General features: G+C 34.6%; 1 protein-coding gene across 2 annotated transcripts in view; it reads right to left on the reverse strand.

The window, feature by feature from the left end:
- The window catches only part of EDIL3 (EGF like repeats and discoidin domains 3), a 426,053-nt gene that overhangs the window by 29,176 nt on the left and 375,972 nt on the right, over positions 1–20,905 (reverse strand). For both annotated transcript variants that reach the window (XM_067731176.1, XM_067731177.1), the window contains one exon: positions 15,927–16,082. In XM_067731176.1, coding sequence (XP_067587277.1) covers positions 15,927–16,082 — 156 coding nt within the window. The remainder of the gene's footprint in view (positions 1–15,926; positions 16,083–20,905) is intronic.

The following is a 20,905-nucleotide window of genomic DNA, read 5'->3' on the forward strand; positions in this document are numbered from 1 at the left end:
CTCAACAAAATATTAGCAAACTGAATCCAACAACACATGAAAAGATCATACACCATGACCAAGTTGGATTGATCCCAGGTTCACAAGGATGGTTCAACATATACAAATCAATTAATGTGATATACCACATCAACAAAAGAAAAAACAAAAAACACATGATCATCCCAATAGACACAGAAAAAGCATTTGATAAAATTCAACATCCATTCATTATAAAAACTCATACCAGAGTGGGTATAGAGGGAACATATCTCATAATAAAAGCTATTTATGACAAGCCCATGGCCAATATAATACTCAACAGTGAAAAGCTGAAAGCCTTCCTGCTAAAATCTTGAACAGGACAGGGATGCTCACTCTCACCACTTCTATTCAACATAGTATTGGAAGTCCTAGCCACAGCAATCAGGCAAGAAAAAGAAATAAAGGATCTAAATTGGAAGGGAAGAGGTAAAAGTGTCACTATATGCAGATGACATGATACTACATATAGAAAACCCTAAAAACTCCACACAAAAACTACTAGAATTGATAAATGAACTCAGCAAGGGAGGAGGATACAAGATTAACATACAGCAATCAGTTGCATTTCTTTACACTAATGAGAAAGGGTATGTAGAAAAACAATCCCTTTTAAAAATCATATGCAAAAAAATAAAATCCTTAGGAATAAACCTGACCAAGGAGGCGAAAGACTTATATGCCGAGAAATATAAAACATTAATAAAGGAAACTGAAGATGATTCAAAGAAATGGAAAGATATGCTATGCTCTTGAATTGGAAGAATTAATTTTGTTAAAATGGCTGTACTATCCAAAACTATCTACAAATTTAATGTGATCCCTATAAAATTACCCATGACATTTTTCACAGAACTAGTACAAACAATCCTAAAATATATATGGAACCAATAAAAGACCCAGAATTGCCAAAGCAATCCTGAGGAAACAGAACAAAGCAGGAGGCATAAAACCCTCCCAGACTTCAGACAATACTCAATGCTACAGTAATCAAAACAGCATGGTGTTGACACAAAAACTAACATATGGGTCAATGGAACAGAATAGAGAGCCCAGAATTAAACCCACACACCCTCTTCAACAAAGGAGGCAATAATATACAGTAGAGAAAAGACATGTCTTCAGCAAGTGGTTTTGGGAAAGTTGGATAGCCGCATGTAAATCAATGAAGTTAGAACAGACCCTCACACCGTACACAAAAATAAACTCGAAGTGACTTAAAGACTTAAATATAAGACATGAAACCAGAAAACTCCTAGCAGAGAATATAGGCAAAAAATTCTCTGATGCAGATCGTACCAATGTTTTTCTTAGGTCAGTCTTCCAAGGCAATAGAGATAAAAACAAAAATAAACAAATGGGACCTAATCAAACTTAAAAGCTTTTGCACAGAAAGGAAACCATAAACAAAATGAAAAGACAACCTATGGACTGGGAGAAAATATTTACAAATGATGTGACCAACAAGGGATTAATTTCCAAAATACACAAATAACCCATATAACTCAATAACAAAAAACCAAACAACCCAATCAAAAAATGGGTAGAAGACCTAAATAGACATTTTTCTGAAGAAGACATACATATGGCCAGCAGGCACATGAAAAGATGTTCAACATCACTAATTATTAGAGAGATGCAAATCAAAACTATAATGAGGTACTACCTCACACTGGTCAGAATGGCCATCATTAAAATGTCTACAAATAACAAATGCTAGAGAGGGTGTGGAGAAAAGGGAACCCTCCTATGCTGTTGGTGGGAATGTAAGTTGGTGCAGCCACTATGGAGGACACTATGGAGATTCCTCAAAAAACTAAAAATAGAGTTGCGATATCCAACAATCCCACTCCTGGGCATATATCTGGACAAAACTATAATTCAAAATGTTACATGCACCCCTATGTTTATAAAAACACTATTCACAATAGCCAAGACATGGAAACAACCTAAGTATCCATCAACAGATGAATGGATAAAGAAGATGTGGTATATATACACACACACACACACACACACACACACACACACACACACACAATGGAATACTACTCAGCCATAAAAAAAGAAATAATGCCATTTGCAGTAACATGGATGGACCTAGAGATTATCATACTAAGTGAAGTAAGTCAGAAAGAAAAAGACAAATACCATATGATATCACATATATGTGGAATCTAAAATATGACACAAATGAACCTATGTATAAGACAGAAACAGAGTCATAGACATAGAGAACAGACTTGTGGTTGCCAAGGGGGAGGGGGCTGAAGGAGGGGTGGATTGGGAGTTTGGTATTAGCAGATGCAAACATCATATCAATATGTAGAATGGATAAACAACAAGGTCCTACTGTATAGCATAGGGAACTATATTCAATATCCTGTGATAGACCATAATGGAAAAGAATATTAAAAAGAATGTGTGTGTGTGTGTGTGTGTGTGTATATATATATATATATATATATATATACGTAAAAAATTTTTTTAAATAAGATACAAAGATATATTGTACAGCACAGGGAATACAGCCAATATTTTTAATTTCTTTAAATGGAGTATAATCTACAAAAATATCAAATCACTATGTTGTACACCTAAAGCTAAAAAATATATATATTTTTATGTTTTAATATTTTTAATTGATGCATAGGGTCATAGTTGGTTTGACCCTTGATAGTCTTCACAGTAGTAATACAAGCATGAACTAAAGAAATTCTTTTCCACTGAGGAATATTCTCATTATGCAACTGTGTCTCAAAGTATGGAAGTCAAACATAAACATTAGATATCCAGAATTTTCAGTAAGGAAATTTTTATTAATTTTTGATGAGTGATGGTGGTTTAGAAAGGTAAAAATTAGGAAACTTTAAGGTTTCTGGTATTTGAATATTGGAAAAAGGCCATAAAGCAGGCAATAATAAAAAAAATATTTTTTATTTATGAACATTTCACTTGAATAACTAATATATTCCTTGTGTTTTTCACATATATTTTTTCATTCATGCAGAAACATCTGTTAACTAGAAAGACTATATTGTTTCAAATTTTAAGGTAGTTTATCAAATTTTTTGAAAATAAAGAAGTTGAGTTTTCAAGACATATATAATTAACACAAAGAAAAAACATATATTCGTTCCTCATTACTGCACTTCTCTGTATTGTTTTCTCTTTTCTGCATAAACTTTGATCTTATTGAGAATGATGTTTCATAGCATCTGTGCTGGATGTTATCTGTCACTAAATATGAGTCATAGTGGCAGGGATGTTTTTCTTCCTCCAACCCACCCCCAAATTGGTGAGTTTTATGGATTTTGTGCCTGATGTTTGATTTTTCTTTTTACTGCCTGATGATATGTCCTTAGACAAGCACGCTGCTTTTGCTTTTTGTTTTAAATAAAGATTAAAAAATCCAAATTCCTTCTAAGAAATGTAAATGCTTCATTGGCCAGAATTAACCATATATTTTACATTGCTAGTTTTAATATTACAGAATGTGAACTGACATACAAAAGAATTTTCTTTGCAACTTCAAAATTGATCCTTGAAGAAAGGCAACTAGGTTTCTAATTCTGTCTCCAAATAAACCTAATGTCTTTTTAAAATTAATGAGCTCCTTCAGATACATTGGCTTCTGATGGTTCCTGTGGCTAGTCTGTCACTCTAGCTTGTCTTTTATTTCTAAGCATGCAGATAGTTACTTGATTCTACACTTGTAGTTCTTTAAGTTAAATACTAACCCTCTCCCTGCTCAACTCCATCCCATAAGCTCCATTTCCTGTTCCTCTTCCTTTCCTGCTCTTAAACCCTTCTTCACCCTAGGTTCAAGAACAAACATCTTTGGGTAGGAAGGCTATTTGGAGGTCATGTTAAACATGGAAATGGAAATACAGGTCTCCTTATAGTTGATCCAGCCCTGTTTGCCTCTAGATTTGCATCCAGTCTTCTGCCTTGTTCCCAACCCAAAGCCCCCACTTCACAACTGACTCTGAGTTCCCATTATGTTCTTTGTGCACCTTACCAACTGCTTTCACAGTACTCACTGGTGACAATATGCTGCTTTCCGAATTTAAATTTGTTCAATGTGCCTTCTCTTTCCTGATCCAGCAGGCAGATCTAGGTCTGCAAACAACATTTGATGAATCAATTCTTCTCTGCTGGAATATTTCTTTGGATGCAGCCTTCTTGGTCAGAGGCCTTAGCAAAATTTACAGGGATCCCATTCTATTTTTGGCAAGATCATGCATTATGAAAGCTATGTAAGGAATTACAGTATTTCCTTGAATTTTGCAGTTGGTGTATATATTGAAATAACTGAACTTATTTTCTTTTAATCCCTGAATTCCATGCAGTTTTTATTGCATTAAAAATAGAATTGTGACGTTAACTATTTACCTCTGTCTATCTACTCCTGGGCAGAGCTATTTCATACAATTTAAAATTTAAAAGGATGAGCTCACCATTGAACTTTATATTCTGCCAAAATGGAAATATTTTCAGGTGGTGTCCTAAATTCCAAAATCCAGTAACACCCACATTTATGTGAACATAGGCAATTTTGTATTCTTTACACCAACTGTATCCTAGTCAGGTCCCGTAATATTGAATTACGACAAGGAAGAAAGCAGATAAAATTGTAAATAACAGTTGATACCAGATGGCGTTTTTTAAAATAACACAGTCCTTATTTTTAGACAACGCTGAAACTATATCCTTGTTTCTTTAACTTCCAATTAAGCCACTCACCAGATCCCTAAGTAAGTACACTACTGTGACTACATTACAAATCTCTAGCAAATAGAGGCACAACTCACTTGCTATTTTTGAATTTGAGTGTTTTGTGTAAAGTCAATTAGTTCTTGGAAATTGCTTTTAGAAAAGCAGTTCCTTTTCTTTCCCTCCCTGCTTTACTGGAAAACAGCAAGAGGACTCTGACTGGATGAGACTAAGGGTCTCCATGCAAGATTGAGAGATCTGTCCTTGATCTTGCTATTCAGAAACATGTGGCTGGTCCTCCTTGAAAGACTAATTCACCCCCTTTCATTTTCCCCTCCTAGCATCCTCCTCACCAATTGCCACTGAGGATCCCATTTATTTACTTCCTAGAGCATTCTTCAGGTTCTAAATTTCTGATCCAGATCAAATTTCAAAAGAACAGCATGGGTATTGACTACTGACTGGACTGATGTCTGCTTCACTGATAAGCTGGACTTTTAAGGCTTTAAAAATTCAAATTTAATTTCAGCTACCTGATAGTGCTAGCATCAGCAGGAAGGACAGCATGCCCTGTGGCATCTGTAATTACTCTTGGATTTGAATATATCCTCCAGTACAGATTTGGAGGCTTTATTAATGAGGGTTGTTATGCTGCTGTTTCTCTTTTTCACACTGATGTTGAGAAAAAAAAGAAGAGAAGGACCAGGAATTATTTTTTTTCTATTGGAGAGTCACGAACTTTTTGAAATGGACATCTATGTGCGACTTCTTTCCTAGAGTTGTTTTATCAAATGATACATTGGGTAGATGATATTTTGATTCTTCAAAACAAGCTGACTGAATCAGTTTTTCCACCTTTCCTGAGCTCCTTATTAGACTGGGAGTTCTTTGAGCCACTATGTCATATTCAGACTCCCCACTGCCCCTGCCCCATACATCTAGCATAGAGTAGACAGCAACTGCTGGACACACATGTCACATTCTCCTAGATGCTTTCCCACATAATCTGTGTTCCTAACTACTTAAATCTATTTAAATTTAAAATTTGTTTAAAGCTAATACCTGTTTACTTTCTGATGTTCATAAGAGAATTGGCAAACATATTAAAATCTAAACTTACTTTTGCAAACACTGATTCATATATTGACTTCCACTGACAAATTAGAGGCCAACCAAAGTCCTGAAGAATTATAATATAATAAATTCCACTCACACTAGAAAAATACAAAACTACCTTTAGTTTCAAAAGCTTAATTTGAGTTTTGCTATCAATTAGAATCATCTTTCCCACACTTACTTATTATTTAAATTAGCTGGGATTTCTATAAATATTTAAATTCCCAGTTCCTCCCCAGAGAGTCTGAAGCAGGGCCCAGAAATCTATATTTCTTTCTTTCTTTTTCTTTAAATATTTATTTATTTATTTGGCTGCATTGGGTCTTAGTTGAAGCATGCAGGATCTTTCACTGCAGCACATGGGCTTAGTTGCCCTGCAGCATGTGGGATCTTAGTTCCCCAACCAGGGATCAAACCTGTGTTCCCTGCATTGGAAGGCAGATTCTCAACCACTGGACCACCAGGAAAGTCCCTGTATTTCTTAACTAGCTCCCCCATGAGTCTGTTACGATCAGACAATTTTGGTAACCACTGAATTAGAGAGTTCCAAGATGTTGCAGAATAGTTCTTGATGAATATGTGGAATTCATCTTTTTAAGAACCAATAAGAAACAGGGTTTGGGATTTTCTTTTACAGAAAACCCAGAGTAAAGTTGTAATTTTTTGACTTATGCTTTTAAAAAACCTGGGTAATTTCAGGGGGAGAGACAAAATAGACTATTACCAGCATTTTTTCTCTTTTCCCAAAGAAGAAAGCTCCCATGGTGTAAACTCAGGTTTACTTAAACACCATGACATTATGACTAATATACTGGTTAAGAAAACCTATTTTCATTTCTAATTTTTCCATATAAGTACTTTTCCTGAAATTTATTATTGTTTTACTTTGGCTTCTAACCTTAAAAAGTAAATGCAGAAAGTGTCTGTCAAATTTTGCAATTTTCCTGCTAACTACAGTGAAACAGCTTGAAGAGTATAAAATGTCACTTTCATGAGAGCAAAGGAACATTTGGCTTTTAAATAAAAGTGTACCTGAATCCATGTTGTAGAGAAATATAAAAGTTAGTTAAATGTTAGAAAATATTGTAGACTAGAAAGAGAAAAATAAGAATGCAGGGATTGTATTCAGACAGTATCATCACATGCTCAATAACAAAATAATTAATGTGGAATTTTGTCCAAAAATAGAATACTAAAGTAAATTACAATTCTTATGAAAGCTTGGAGAGAGTAATGAGAAAGTGACATCTCAATGAAGAGAACAAGGCACCTTTTTTTCTGCAAGTAACTTCTGGTGTGTATGTACACATACACACACACATATGTACATGTGCATTCATACATATGTTTAGATACTCCTATGTATGTATATAATTTTTCCCTGTCATTGCTTTCTTGACATTAACCTTGTTTCTGGATCTATTGATACATTAGACTTCCACATCCATAACCCCAAAATCAATTAAAACAATTAAAGCAGTCAATAAATACAGAAAGGCATAAAAAAGCAGTTAGAAAACTCTGTGAGAGGGCAGACAGCAGAAGCAAGAAGAACTACAATTTTGCAGCCTGTGGAACGAAAACCACATTCACAGAAAGTGAGACAAAATGAAAAGGCAGAGGACTATGTACCAGATGAAGGAACAAGATAAAACCCCAGAAAAACAACTAAATGAAGTGGAGATAGGCAACCTTCCAGAAAAAGAATTCAGAATAATGAAAATGAAGATGATCCAGGACCTCAGAAAAAGAATGGAGACAAAGATCAAGAAGATGCAAGAAATGTTTAACAAAGAGCTAGAAGAATTAAAGAACAAACACCTAGAAGAATTAAAGAACAAACAAACAGAGATGAACAATACAATAACTGAAATGAAAAATACACTAGAAGGAATCAATAGCAGAATAACAGAGGCAGAAGAACGGATAAGAGAACTAGAAGACAGAATGGTGGAATTCACTGCCGTGGAACAGAATAAAGAAAAAAGAATGAAAAGAAATGAATACAGCCAAAGAGACCTCTGGCACAACATTAAATGCAACAATATTCACATTATAGGGGTCCCAGAAGGAGAAGAGAGAGAGAAAGGACCCAAGAAAATATTTGAAGAGATTATAGTCAAAAATTTCCCTAACATGGAAAGGAAAATTGCCACCCAAGTCCAGGAAGCTCAGAGAGTCCTGGGCAGGATAAACCCAAGGAGAAACATGCCAAGACACACAGTAATCAAATTGACAAAAATTAAAGACAAAGAAAAATTATTAAAAGCAACAAGGGAAAAACGACAAATAACATATAAGGGAACTCCCATAAGGTTAACAGCTGATTTCTCAGCAGAAACTCTACAAGCCAGAAGGGAGTGGTATGATATATTTAAAGTGTTGAAGGGGAAGAACGTACAACCAAGATTACTCTACCTGGCAAGGATCTCATTCACATTTGACAGAGAAATCAAAAGCTTTACAGACAAGCAAAACCTACGAGAATTTAGCACCAGCTCTACAACAAATGCTAAATGAGCTTCTCTAGGAAACACAAGAGAAGAAAAGGACCTACAAAAACAAACCCGAAACAATTAAGAAAATGGTAATAGGAACATACATATCTATAATTACCATAAATTTGAATGGATTAAATGCTCCAACCAAAAGAAACAGGCTTGCTGAATGGCTACAAAAACAAGACCCATCTATATGCTGTCTACAAGAGACCCACTTCAGATCCAGGGAAACATACAGACTGAAAGTGAGGGGATGGAAAAAGATATTCCAGGCAAATGGAAATCAAAAGAAAGATGGAGTAACAATACTCATATCAGACAAAATAGACTTTAAGATAAAGACTGTTACAAGAGACAAGGAAGGACACAACATAGGGATCAAGGGATCAATCCAAGAAGAAGATATAACAATTATGAATATATATGTACTCAACATAGGAGCACCTCAATACGTAAGGCAAATGCTAACAGCTATAAAAGAGGAAATTGACAGTAACACAATAATAGTGAGGGACTTTAACCTCTCACTTACGCCGATGGACAGATCACCCAGACAGAAAATTAATAAGGAAACACAAGCTTTAAATGACACAATAGACCAGGTAGATTTAATTGATATTTATAAGACATTCCATTCGAAAACAACAGATTACACTTTCTTCTCAAGTGTACGTGGAACATTCTCCAGGACAGATCACATCTTGGGTCCCAAATCAAGCCTCAGAAAATTTAAGAAAATTGAAATCATATCAAGCATCTTTTCTGACCACAAAGCTATGAGATTAGAAATCAATTACAGGAAAAAAAAAAACCGTAAAAAACACAAACACATGGAAGCTAAACAATACATTACTAAATAACCAAGAGATCACTGAAGAAATCAAAGAGGAAATCAAAAACAACTTAGAGAAAAATGACAATGAAAACACGATGATCCAAAACCTATGGGATGCAGCAAAAGCAGTTCTAAGAGGGAAGTTTATAGCAGTACAACCATACCTCAAGAAACAAGAAAAATTTCAAATAACAATCTAACCTTACACCTAAAGCAATTAAAGAAGAACAAAAAACCCCCAAAGTTAGCAGAAGGAAAGAAATCATAAAGTTCAGATCAGAAATAAATGAAAAAGAAATGAAGGAAACAATAGCAATGATCAATGAAACTAAAAGCTGGTTATTTGAGAAGATAAAATTGATAAACCATTAGGCAGACTCATCAAGAAATCAACATAAATCAGAATTAGAAATGAAAAGGAGAAGTTACAATGGACACTGCAGAAATACAAAGGATCATAAGAGACTACTACAAGCAACTATATGCCAATAAAATGGACAACCTGGAAGAAACGGACAAATTCTTAGAAACGTATAACCTTACAAGACTGAACCAGGAAGAAATAGAAAATATGAACAGACCAATCACAAGTAACGAAAATGAAACTGTGATTAAAAATCTTCCAACAAACAAAAGTCCAGGACCAGATGGCTTCACAGGTGAATTCTATCAAACATATAGAGAAGAGCTAACACCTATCCTTCTCAAACTCTTCCAAAACCTGCAGAGGAAGGAACAATCCCAAGCTCATTCTATGAGGCCACCATCACCCTGATACCAGAACCAGACAGAGATACTACAAAAAAAATTACAGGCCAATAACACTGATGAATATAGATGCAAAAATCCTCAACAAAATACTAGCAAACAGAATCCAACAACACATTAAAAGGATCATACATCATGATCAAGTGGGATTTATCCCAGGGATGCAAGGATTCTTCAATACACGCAAATCAATCAATGTGATACACCATATCAACACATTGAAGAAGAAAAAATTATGATTTTCTCAATAGATGAAGAAAAAGCTTTTGACAAAATTCAACAGCCATTTATGATAAAAACTCTCCAGAAAGTGGGCATAGAGGGAACCTACCTCAACATAATAAAGGCCATATACGACAAACCCACAGCAAACATCATTCTCAATGGTGAAAAACTGAAAGCATTCCCTTGAAGATCAGGAACAAGACAAGGATGTCCACTCTCACCACTATTATTCAACATAGTTTTGGAAGTCCTAGCCATGGCAATCAGAGAAGAAAAAGAAATAAAACGAATACAAATTGGAAAAGAAGAAGTAAAACTGTCAGCGTTTGCAGATGACATGATACTATACATAGAGAATCCTAAAGATGCCACCAGAAAACTACTAGAGCTAATCAATGAATCTGGTAAAGTTGCAGGATACAAAATGAATGCACGGAAATCTCTTGCATTCCTATACACTAACAATGAAAGATTACAAAGAGAAATTAAGGAAACAATCCCATTCACCATTGCAACAAAAAGAATAAAATACCTAGGAATAAACCTACCTAAGGAGGTAAAAGACCTGTACTCAGAAAACTATAAGACACTGATGAAAGAAATCAAAGATGACACAGATGGAGGGATATATCATGTTCTTGGATTGGAAAATATTGTGAAATATTACTATACTACCCAAAGCAATCAGATTGCAGATTCAATGCAATCCCTATCAAATTACCAATGGCAGCTTTTATAGAACTAGAAGCAAAAAATTTAAAGTTTGTATGGAGACACAAAAGACCCCAAATAGCCAAAGCAATCTTGAGGGAAAAAAACAGAGCTGGAGGAATCAGACTCCCCGACTTCAGACTATACTACAAAGCTACAGTCATCAAGACAATATGGTACTGGCACATAAACAGAAATATAGATCAATGCAACAGGAAAGAAAGCCCAGAGATAAACCCACACATCTATGGTCAACTAATCTATGACAAAGGAAGCAAGGACATACAATGGAGAAAAGACAGCATCTTCAGTAAGTGGTGCTGGGAAAACTGGACAGCTACATGTAAAAGAATGAAATTAGAACACTCCCTAACACCATACACAAAAATAAACTCAAAATGGATTACAGACCTAAATGTAAGACCCGACACCATAAAACTCTTAGAGGAAAACATAGGAAGAACACTCTATGACATAAATCACAGCAAGATCTTTTTTGATCCAACTCCTAGAGTAATGGAAATAAAAACAAAAATAAACAAATGGGACCTAATGAAACTTCAAAGCTTTTGCACAGCAAAGGAGACGATAAACAAGACAAAAAGACAACCCTCAGAATGCGAGAAAATATTTGCAAACAAATCACTGGGCAAAGGATTAATCCCCAAATATATAAACAGCTCATGCAGCTCAATATTAAACAGACAAAAAACCCAATCAAAAAATGGGGAGAAGACCTAAATAGACATTTCACCAAGGAAGACATACAGATGGTCAAGAGGCACATGAAAAGCTGCTCAACATCACTAATTATTAGAGAAATGCAAATCAAAACTGCAATGACATAACACCTCACAGCAGTTAGAATGGGCATCACCAAAAAAATCTACAAACAATAAATGCTGGAGAGGGTGTGGAGAAAAGGGAACCCTCTTGCACTGTTGGTGGGAATGTAAATTGATACAGCCACTATGGAGAACAGTATGGACATTCCTTAAAAAACTAAAAATAGAATTACCATATGACCCAGCAATCCCACTACTGGGCATATACCCAGAGAAAACCATAATTCCAAATGACACATGCACACCTATGTTCACTGCAGCACTATTTACAATAGCCAGGTCGTGGAAACAACCAAAATGCCCATCGACAGACAAATGGATAAAGAAGGCGTGGTACATATATACAATGGAATATTACTCGGCCATAAAAAGGAACGAAATTGGGTCATTTGTAGAGAGGTGGATGGAGACTGTCATACAGAGTGAAGTAAGTCAGAAAGAGAAAAACAAATGTATGTTAACGCATATATGTGGAATCTAGAAGAATAATACAGATGAACCAGTTTGCAAGGCAGAAATGGAGACGCAGTTGTAGAGGACAAATATATGGGCACCAAGGGGGAAAGTGGTGGGGGGTGGGGGTTGTGGTGGGATGCACTGGACATATATACACTAATTATGTATAAATAGATAACTAATAAGAGCCTGCTGTATAAAAAATAAATAAAATAAAATTCAGAGAAAAAAAAAAATCATGAGGAAACAGATGAAACCACGCTGTGAGACCTGTGCAAGACATCTGGCCTAGACTCTTAAAAATGTCCATGCTTTGGAAGAAAAAAATGACAAGAGAATTACTCTAAAGGAGACTAAAGAGATATGATAAATACATCACGTGAATCTTAACTGGATGCTCAATCAAAAACAGAAAGCTCCAAAGGGCATTTGGAGGACATTGGGTGTTTAAAAAAAAAATGAAAGAAAAGAAAACTTTGTAAATATTTCATTTTGAAATTTGCATATATGAAACATCTCACAGGCATACATTTTGCCCTGAAACACTCAATTCATTTATTATATTTATTTCCATGAAAGCTTGTAGTTGAATTACACTTTTAAATATTGAAGACTTTTTTTCCCTTGTGGAAAGCAACCATGGAAAACAAGACACAAATGATACTAAGAATGAATAGAAGATGGCTTATTCAACTTTAGAAAAATTAATCAATGAGTTGTGTAGGACTTCTCGAAAGAAGAGCACTTCTATAAAGAATATATGAAATTATACCTAAATTCCTAGTAATAATAGTAATAACAACAAAGCACAATAATTACTTGTGCATATTTATAAACATATATTTTGATTGGGATATATATGTGTATATACGTGTGTGTGTGTGTGTGTGTGTATGTGTGCGTGTAAAATGCCTGTATTTCCAACTGCTGAAAGAACTCATGGAATCCATTTTCTCATTTATTTTATAAAATTCCCTTCTCTGTAGGAATGGAGATGTTTATGTCCTGCATTTCCTTCAAAGTATTTCTTTATTATAATAGCAACTGCAGCATTCTATGTATTGTTTATTGGTGTTAGTTGTTTCCTTTGGTAATAAATAGTAAACTTATTAAGGCTTTTCTTCAATGTACCAAACTAATTATAATATTAAAAACAGACTGGCTAAATTTAATTTTAAAACTACCAGTTATATTGACTGAGTTTAGCCAACTGTCATATTTATAATTCTAAAATGGTTTATTTTTTCAGAAATTTTACATTGGATAGATGACATGACTTACTGTCTCACATGAGGAATCTGGCTTACATCCTTTACACTGAACGTGTCAGTTTACTCTCATGACTTTCCAACTTGCCTAGTGGGAGTTTTTTTCTTTCTTTACAATAAGACTTATTTCGGGAATGGCAAAATCATGTGTTATAGTAAGTGTGGCTCTTAAGTACATGGATTTATAACTATAATCTATTTTGCTTGTGCTTATGGAGGTATGTTTCTGGGGCTCTACATTAATTTGAAGGTAGACTCGATAAGTTTAAAATGTATATTATAAAACCTAAAGCAGTGACTAAAATAACAAAAAAAAGTTATAGCAAGTAAGTCAACAAATGAAGCACAATGGAATAACTAAAAAATTCAATTAATTCAAAAGAAGGCTGAAAATAGGAAAAAATGAAAGGAAAGGTGAGACATATAGCAAATAAATAGCAAGATGATAGATTTATACCCAATTACTTCAATACTCATATAAATATAAATGGTCTAAGTGCTCCAGTTAAAAGCAGAGATAGTTGAATTGGAAAAAAGGAAACAACTATATGCTGCATAGAAAAAGTGCATTTTAAATATAAAGTAGAAATAGTTAGAAGTAAAAGGATGGAGAAAACATATACCAATGTAGTATTAATCAAAAGAAATCTAGAGTACCTCTATGAATAGCAGCAAAGTAGGTTTCAGAGCAAAACTACCACCAGGAATAAAGAAGGTCATTTTCTAATGATAAAAGAGTTTTTTGATTAAGAGGACATTACAACCCTAATCATTCATATGTCTTTCAACAGACTTTCAAAATACATGAAGCAAATACCAATAACTGCCAGGAGAAATAGAGAAATCAATGGTTAGAGTTGGAGATTTCCACATTGCTCTCTCTGGAATTTTTAGTACAAGTAACTGGAAAATCAGGGAGGATATAGAAAACCTGAACAACACTATCTAATCACTTGGCCAACTTGACACAAAGGTTTTATGTACATTTCAGACTGAGATAATGAAATAAAATGCATAAATAACAATGTCCAGTCTATCAATTAGGGAAATTTTAAAAATGATTCACAAATAATCATTAAATCATATGCTTAATATAAATGGAGACAAGAAGTATTTCACCAGCACAATGGTTTACACTTCTTCCCTAAATCAACTTATATAAGGATTTAAATATTACAAATGTGCTTTTCAGTGAATATTGTACATGGATTATAGATGAGAATACTTATCTTAAAATTAATTTCAAGAACTGTATAATTTATGAAGTTTAGAAAATTTCATCTTATGGAATATATTTGCATTCTTTACACATCAAAATGCCTACTGTAAAAGGTGAAAACAAGAACTGAAATAGTTATTTGCTATAAATCATAGCAGATACTTGTCTACAGCTAAAAAAATTTGAAGACATTGTTACAAAATACCCAATATTCATTCAATCTAAGAAGCCACTGATTATAAAACATGCCATTATTTTACATTCTTCTAGAAAATAGTAAGGGCTATTAGATTGTGACATTGAGATACACCAGTTTCTGAGATGTTAAAACGCAAAATGTGTGTGTGTTCTGAGATGTTAAGTGAATATGTCTGTCCTGAGATGCTAAATGGGCATATTCTGAGACATTAAAAGTTAAAGAGTTGTGGTTTTGTAATCTTAACCTAAAACACATCTCCCCTAAAATAAATTTTGTGTGAACTGAAATCATACTTTATAGTCTCATTGAAATAGTCACTCCAGTCTCGGTATTTCTGGGAAAATTAAATTCTCTACCTTGCATACTTGAAGAAAGAAAGATATTCCCAACCTTTCTATTGGTTAATAATACAACAACAGTAAGGAAATAAAGGCATTACATAAAATGGAAAAATCATTATTAACTCAGAAATGCTTAACATGTATGAAGGTGTATTATATTTTCCCCCAAATCACTGAAATAAGAGATTACGTTTCTACTGATGTCTTCAGAAAGGTACAGTTCTTTGCATAGAGTCTAAGCAACAAATTCAATTTCATTAATCTAAGGCCATATTTTAACATCTGATCCAATTAGTTATTGATATTACCCTTGAACACTTTCATTCTCCAGAATCCCACAGACATTCAGACCAGTAGCTACCAGTAGATACAAAGATGTTCAACATAGTAAGAACTTTTAGGAAAACAATTAGAGATCGTATGGTGTAGAAGGTTAAGTGCATCAATATATACTGATCATTATAATATTAAAACAGAGATTTTACAGGTCAAATTCATTAATCCATGAATTGAAACACAATCAAGGAAACTGAGCTAAGAAACATCCCTATTTTAATTTCAATGAACTAATATAATCACCAAATCTGTTCACTTCTATAATTATAATTCTACAATTCCTAATTATCAAAATAATCAAGGAATAAAAAATGTTAAACAATTTGATCCTCTACTTCTGTATGTCATCAAACCACCAGAATGACTTACCTTATCTTTTCTTTGCTTTTCATCCTGGTATACTCTCCAGTGTTCCCCATCATTGCTGTAAGCTAGTTTGTAGGAGCCTACAAACTGCACATGACCAAAATCTTTAGCTCCTTGTGTAATAATGCCAGTCACTTTGGTAGGGACCAGAAGATCCACCTACAAAAAGGAAAAGATATAATTCAAATGCCACGATAGAGTCCATTATAAATTTGCAATTCTTTTGAACTCAGGAGATTAAGAAATACATATGCTAAAGCCAAAAACCCACTTGATTATTTGTATTTTGAAATAGAAGACTGAGTCTATTATTGGCTTGTGATTTTGATTATGCCACTGGGCAAACCTGGCTGAAAATCTGAACAACCATTTTGAGCATTTTAAAATAAAGTGGCGGTCTTTTCAGTCTACCAATCAATTTTATATTAAACTGACTCATCTAGCATGTGGTTTTTGTGTAATTGAGATAGTACAGAACTGGCAAGGCTGATCTTCTTGAGACTGATCATCATCTCCCAGAGTCTGTGCTTATAAATTAATTTTCTGACTTTATTGGTCAATTTTATAGTAATAAAAATTATAGCTGTGTACATATCAGGAACAAAAAAATTTGATGTTTCCTAATTAAGCATTAAAAAGTCAACCCTGTTTCCATGAATTTTAATCAGTTCATTTATATATAATTGAGTAATAGTAATCATTGGCCAATGAAAATCATCTTTCAGAAAACTACAACCCTAAAACTGTTGAGGAGGAAGTCAAGTATTCTTTAAAAATGAGAGAGAATTAAAATATGCATCCATGACTTGTGGGATCTGTGCTCACAATGTGCTCATTGTTGCAATATACACATTAAAGGGCGTAAGACCCACAGTGATTTAGTAAGCATTAAATTCATCAACTGCAACACTGAAATGCAAAATATAGGAATGATTTTCATCAAAGAAGAATACATAACATTGAATAGTTTAGTATTTCCCCTCTTTGTTCTCTAACTCATGCATCTTTTCTTATATCTTATGATGCTAATTAAAAGAAAAATTATAGGAAACTTTGTTTTCCATGTGGACAGTTCTTATTAAGACCTTTACCATTTGTTGTACTAATGTTCCTTGATCTATAGCTTCCTCTCTCCTCCCACAATAGCCACCTACTTCTTCCTACTTCCTATGACTAAGTGCACTGCTACATCCTTGATCTTATCATCTTCAACTGTCATGATCTCATGTGTGACCTTAGTGGCTTTCAACCACTATGACCTTTTGTTTCTATTTCAGGTTCTCCATCCTGAGAGATGTTTGTAGCTACAAATAGACAGTCATGGGTCAGATGCAGGCCATCAATGAGAAGAGGGGTCTAGGGAGACTGCATTGAATAGACCATATTAAGTGACAAAGATGCTCATCAATAAAGATATGAAAAAGTTCCCAATGTTTCATGGCATAGGATTATATTTCTTAAAAAATTCACATGGGCTTTTTGCCCTCTTTTTGTAACATTCATCAAAGACATTAGGCTCAAGCTGGACAATGGATTAAGACAGAAAACCACCCTTAATGCTTTATTAAAACATTGTAGAAAGTTTATAAAAAATTATAAAAATATAGTGTTGTTACTACTTTCCAAACACGTATTATGTCACTTAAAATATCTTGCGTGTCCAGTGGCAATGCAGGATGGCAAAATTATGATATCCTGGGAAGGAAACTGTTGCTGCCTCACATAATGCTAAATGCTTTGTGGTATGTCTTCAGTGACTCCTCTTAATACTCTTTTCTGGTAGGATATCATCTCCACTTTAGAGGGAACAGTTGCTAGGGAGGTAACATAACATGACATGTAACACAAAGATCAATAGTCAGTAAAGGGAGGATCCCAGATTCAAATCCATGTCTTTCTGATTCAAAGTTCCGCATATAGATTCTCACTCAATGATTTCTTCCCATTCTTTGTGACTATTTCAGAAATTTCTGAAGAATCTCAAAGCTTTCTCACCACACTCATCAAATGTATAGCCACTGTAAGCTCCAAACAAAAGCAATCCAGGCTTTACAGTATTATGAGAGCCCTGTCTTTAAACATGAATTTCCTCTCTGTTCTTTAGCTGTCTGGGCTTAAAAATATGGATTGCTGTTGCTGTACTAAATCCAAGTCTAATTGTGCAGAAACGTCTAGGCCTAGCCACTGGTCTTCAAAGTGCTCTTAATGTTGCTGACACTCAATAAATGGAAAAAAAGTCTTACAGTACTCTGAGTCACTGTGTTGTCATCAAGGCTGTAAACATACAGGCACTCAAACTGACACCAAGAATACCTCCAGTGGATTCTTCAGTGCCTAAACGTCTATGAGTCCTAAGCTAAGATGATGCAGTGAGGAGCCTTGGAGCATCTCTCTTTCAGTGGCATTTCTTAAAGTCAGGGTTTCCTGCTGGGTGGAGATGTTTTCTCCTTAAGTTGTGTGTCTTGGCTCTTTCTAACAGATCTGTTTTTCTCCCACTTTAACAGCTCCCATTCTCCAGCTTTTTTTTTTGATCCAGAAATGTTTTTCTTTTTTGTTCCAGTTAAGTCAACTCCTTGATTTAAATAGTCAGCAATCTGTTTCAAGCTGGATTTGGTCCTAAAATTTGCTACATTATAAACTTAGAACACCAGGCCTAAGCAAGCCTTCTTTCAGTATAAAAATAATCAGCATCCCACACTTAACATGAGGTTGTTACAACAGGGATGTACAGATCTCACTCTGCAACACACTGGAAGGACACATCACTGTCATGTTCATCATGCAGGATGATCCCAGAAAAGCCCACTCTTCTGGACCTATGCCTACCCCTGGCCCAGGACCACTCTGTCCTCTTGCAGATTTTCTGAGTTAAAGTTATACTGCAAATATGATTCTGCTATTTTAGACCCTCACATCCCAAGGTTTGGCTCAGATAGAGCAGGTTATTTAGGGCACTAAGCTGGGACATGGGTAGACATTTGGCTTAATGCACTGCACTTCATGTCAGGATCTGTATTAAAAGTACCCAACATGTAACTGCCCTCAATAAAGGTTTTTCTGGATTAAGCTGGAGCTACTTCCGAAGTATGTTCTGCAGACAAAACCAACCCGTGGCTAAGGATGCTGCAGTGTATCACAGCAGAAAATGCTAGCTGCTTTCCTCTTGTTTTTCTACGTGGCATTACTGGTTAAGGAAACATCATCATAGTTGTACCAACAATTTTTATTGGGAAGGCAACTAGTTAAAAATCCTCTCCAATCTTCAGGAATGTGATTGTGAAAGCCAGCCTATTCTAGTAGAGCTGAATGGTCTGGGTTCACAAACTGGCTTTACCCTTACTAGCTATATGCCTTTGGGCAAGCTACTTTACCTCTCTACAGCTCAATATCCTCATTTGAAAAAATAAGAATAGTCCCTTTATTAGGATTTTAAGGATATTATGAGGATAAGATGAGTTAATATATAAGTGTGTAAAACAATATATAGGAGTATTAAAACTCTGTTAACAATAAAACAATAAATAAATCTGGGGGAAGAATCTAATATTGGTCTCAGAGTATCTTTTAGAAACATAAATATGGAAACAGGGAAATCGGGTGGCCAGATTGTCCTAGAAGCAACTTCTTGATCATAGCATATTTTGGCCACCTTCTCAGGATGTATACAAAGTCAGTCATTTCATCTTTACTGAAAGTAGAGAAAATATTGAGTAAAATTCACATTTATGCATGAAATGGTTAATTAAGAATATAATTAATTTTATGGAATGTTGTGCATCTCTATTTAAATATTAAGATTATATTACAAGAGGGAAATGGTCTCACTCTTTGCAGATGACATGATAGTATACATGGAAAATCCTAAAGATGCTATCAGAAAACTACTAGAGCCCATCAATGAACTAAGTAAAGTTGCAGGATACAAAAGTAATACACAGAAATTTGTTGCATTTCTATATACTAACAACCAAAGATCAGAAAGAGAAATTAAGGAAACAATCCCATTTACCATCACATCAAAAAGAATAAAATACTTAGGAATAAACCTACTTAAGGAGGTAAAAGACCTGTACTCTGAAAACTATAAGATGCTGATGAAAGAAATTGAAGATGACACAAACAGATGAAAAGATATACCATGTTCTTGGATTGGAAGAATCAATATTGTGAAAATGACTCTACTCCCCAATAAAATCTACATATGCAATGCAATCCCTATCAAATTACCAATGGCATCTTTCACAGACTTAGACCAAAAAATTTTGTGTGGAAACAGAAAAGAGCCCATATAGCCAAAGCAATCCTAAGAAAGAAAAATGGAGCTGGAGTAATCAGGCTCCCTGACTTCAGACTATACTACAAAGCTACAGTCATCAAAACAGTGTGGTACTGGCAGAGAAAGAGAAATATAGATCAATGGAACAGGATAGAAGGCCCAGAAATAAACCCAGGCACCTATGGTCAATTAATCTACAACAAAGGAGGCAAGAATATACAATGGAGCAGAGACAGTCTCTTCAATAAGTGGTGCTGGGGAAACTGGACAGCTACATGTAAAAGAATGAAATTAGAATATTCTCTAACACCTTACACAAAAATAAACTCAAAATGGATTAAAGACCTAAATGTAAAAGTGGATACTACAAAATTCTTAGAGGAAAACACAGGCAGAACACTCTTTGAAATAAATTGCAGCAATATCTTCTTTGATCCGTTTCCTAGAGTATGAAAATAAAAACAAAAATAAACAAATGGGACCTAATTAAACTTAAAAGCTTTTGCACACCAAAGGAAACCATAAACAAAATGAAAGGACAACCCACAGAATGGGAGAAAATATTTGCAAATGATGCGACCAAAAAGTGCTTAATCTCCAAAATATATAAACAGCTCATGCAGTTCAATATCAAAACAACAAACACCAAGTCAAAACAATGGGCAGAAGAGCTAAATAGACATTTCTCCAAAGAAGACATACAGAT

This window comes from Pseudorca crassidens, chromosome 3 (genome assembly GCF_039906515.1).
Source record: "Pseudorca crassidens isolate mPseCra1 chromosome 3, mPseCra1.hap1, whole genome shotgun sequence".
Taxonomy (NCBI): Eukaryota; Metazoa; Chordata; class Mammalia; order Artiodactyla; family Delphinidae; genus Pseudorca; species Pseudorca crassidens.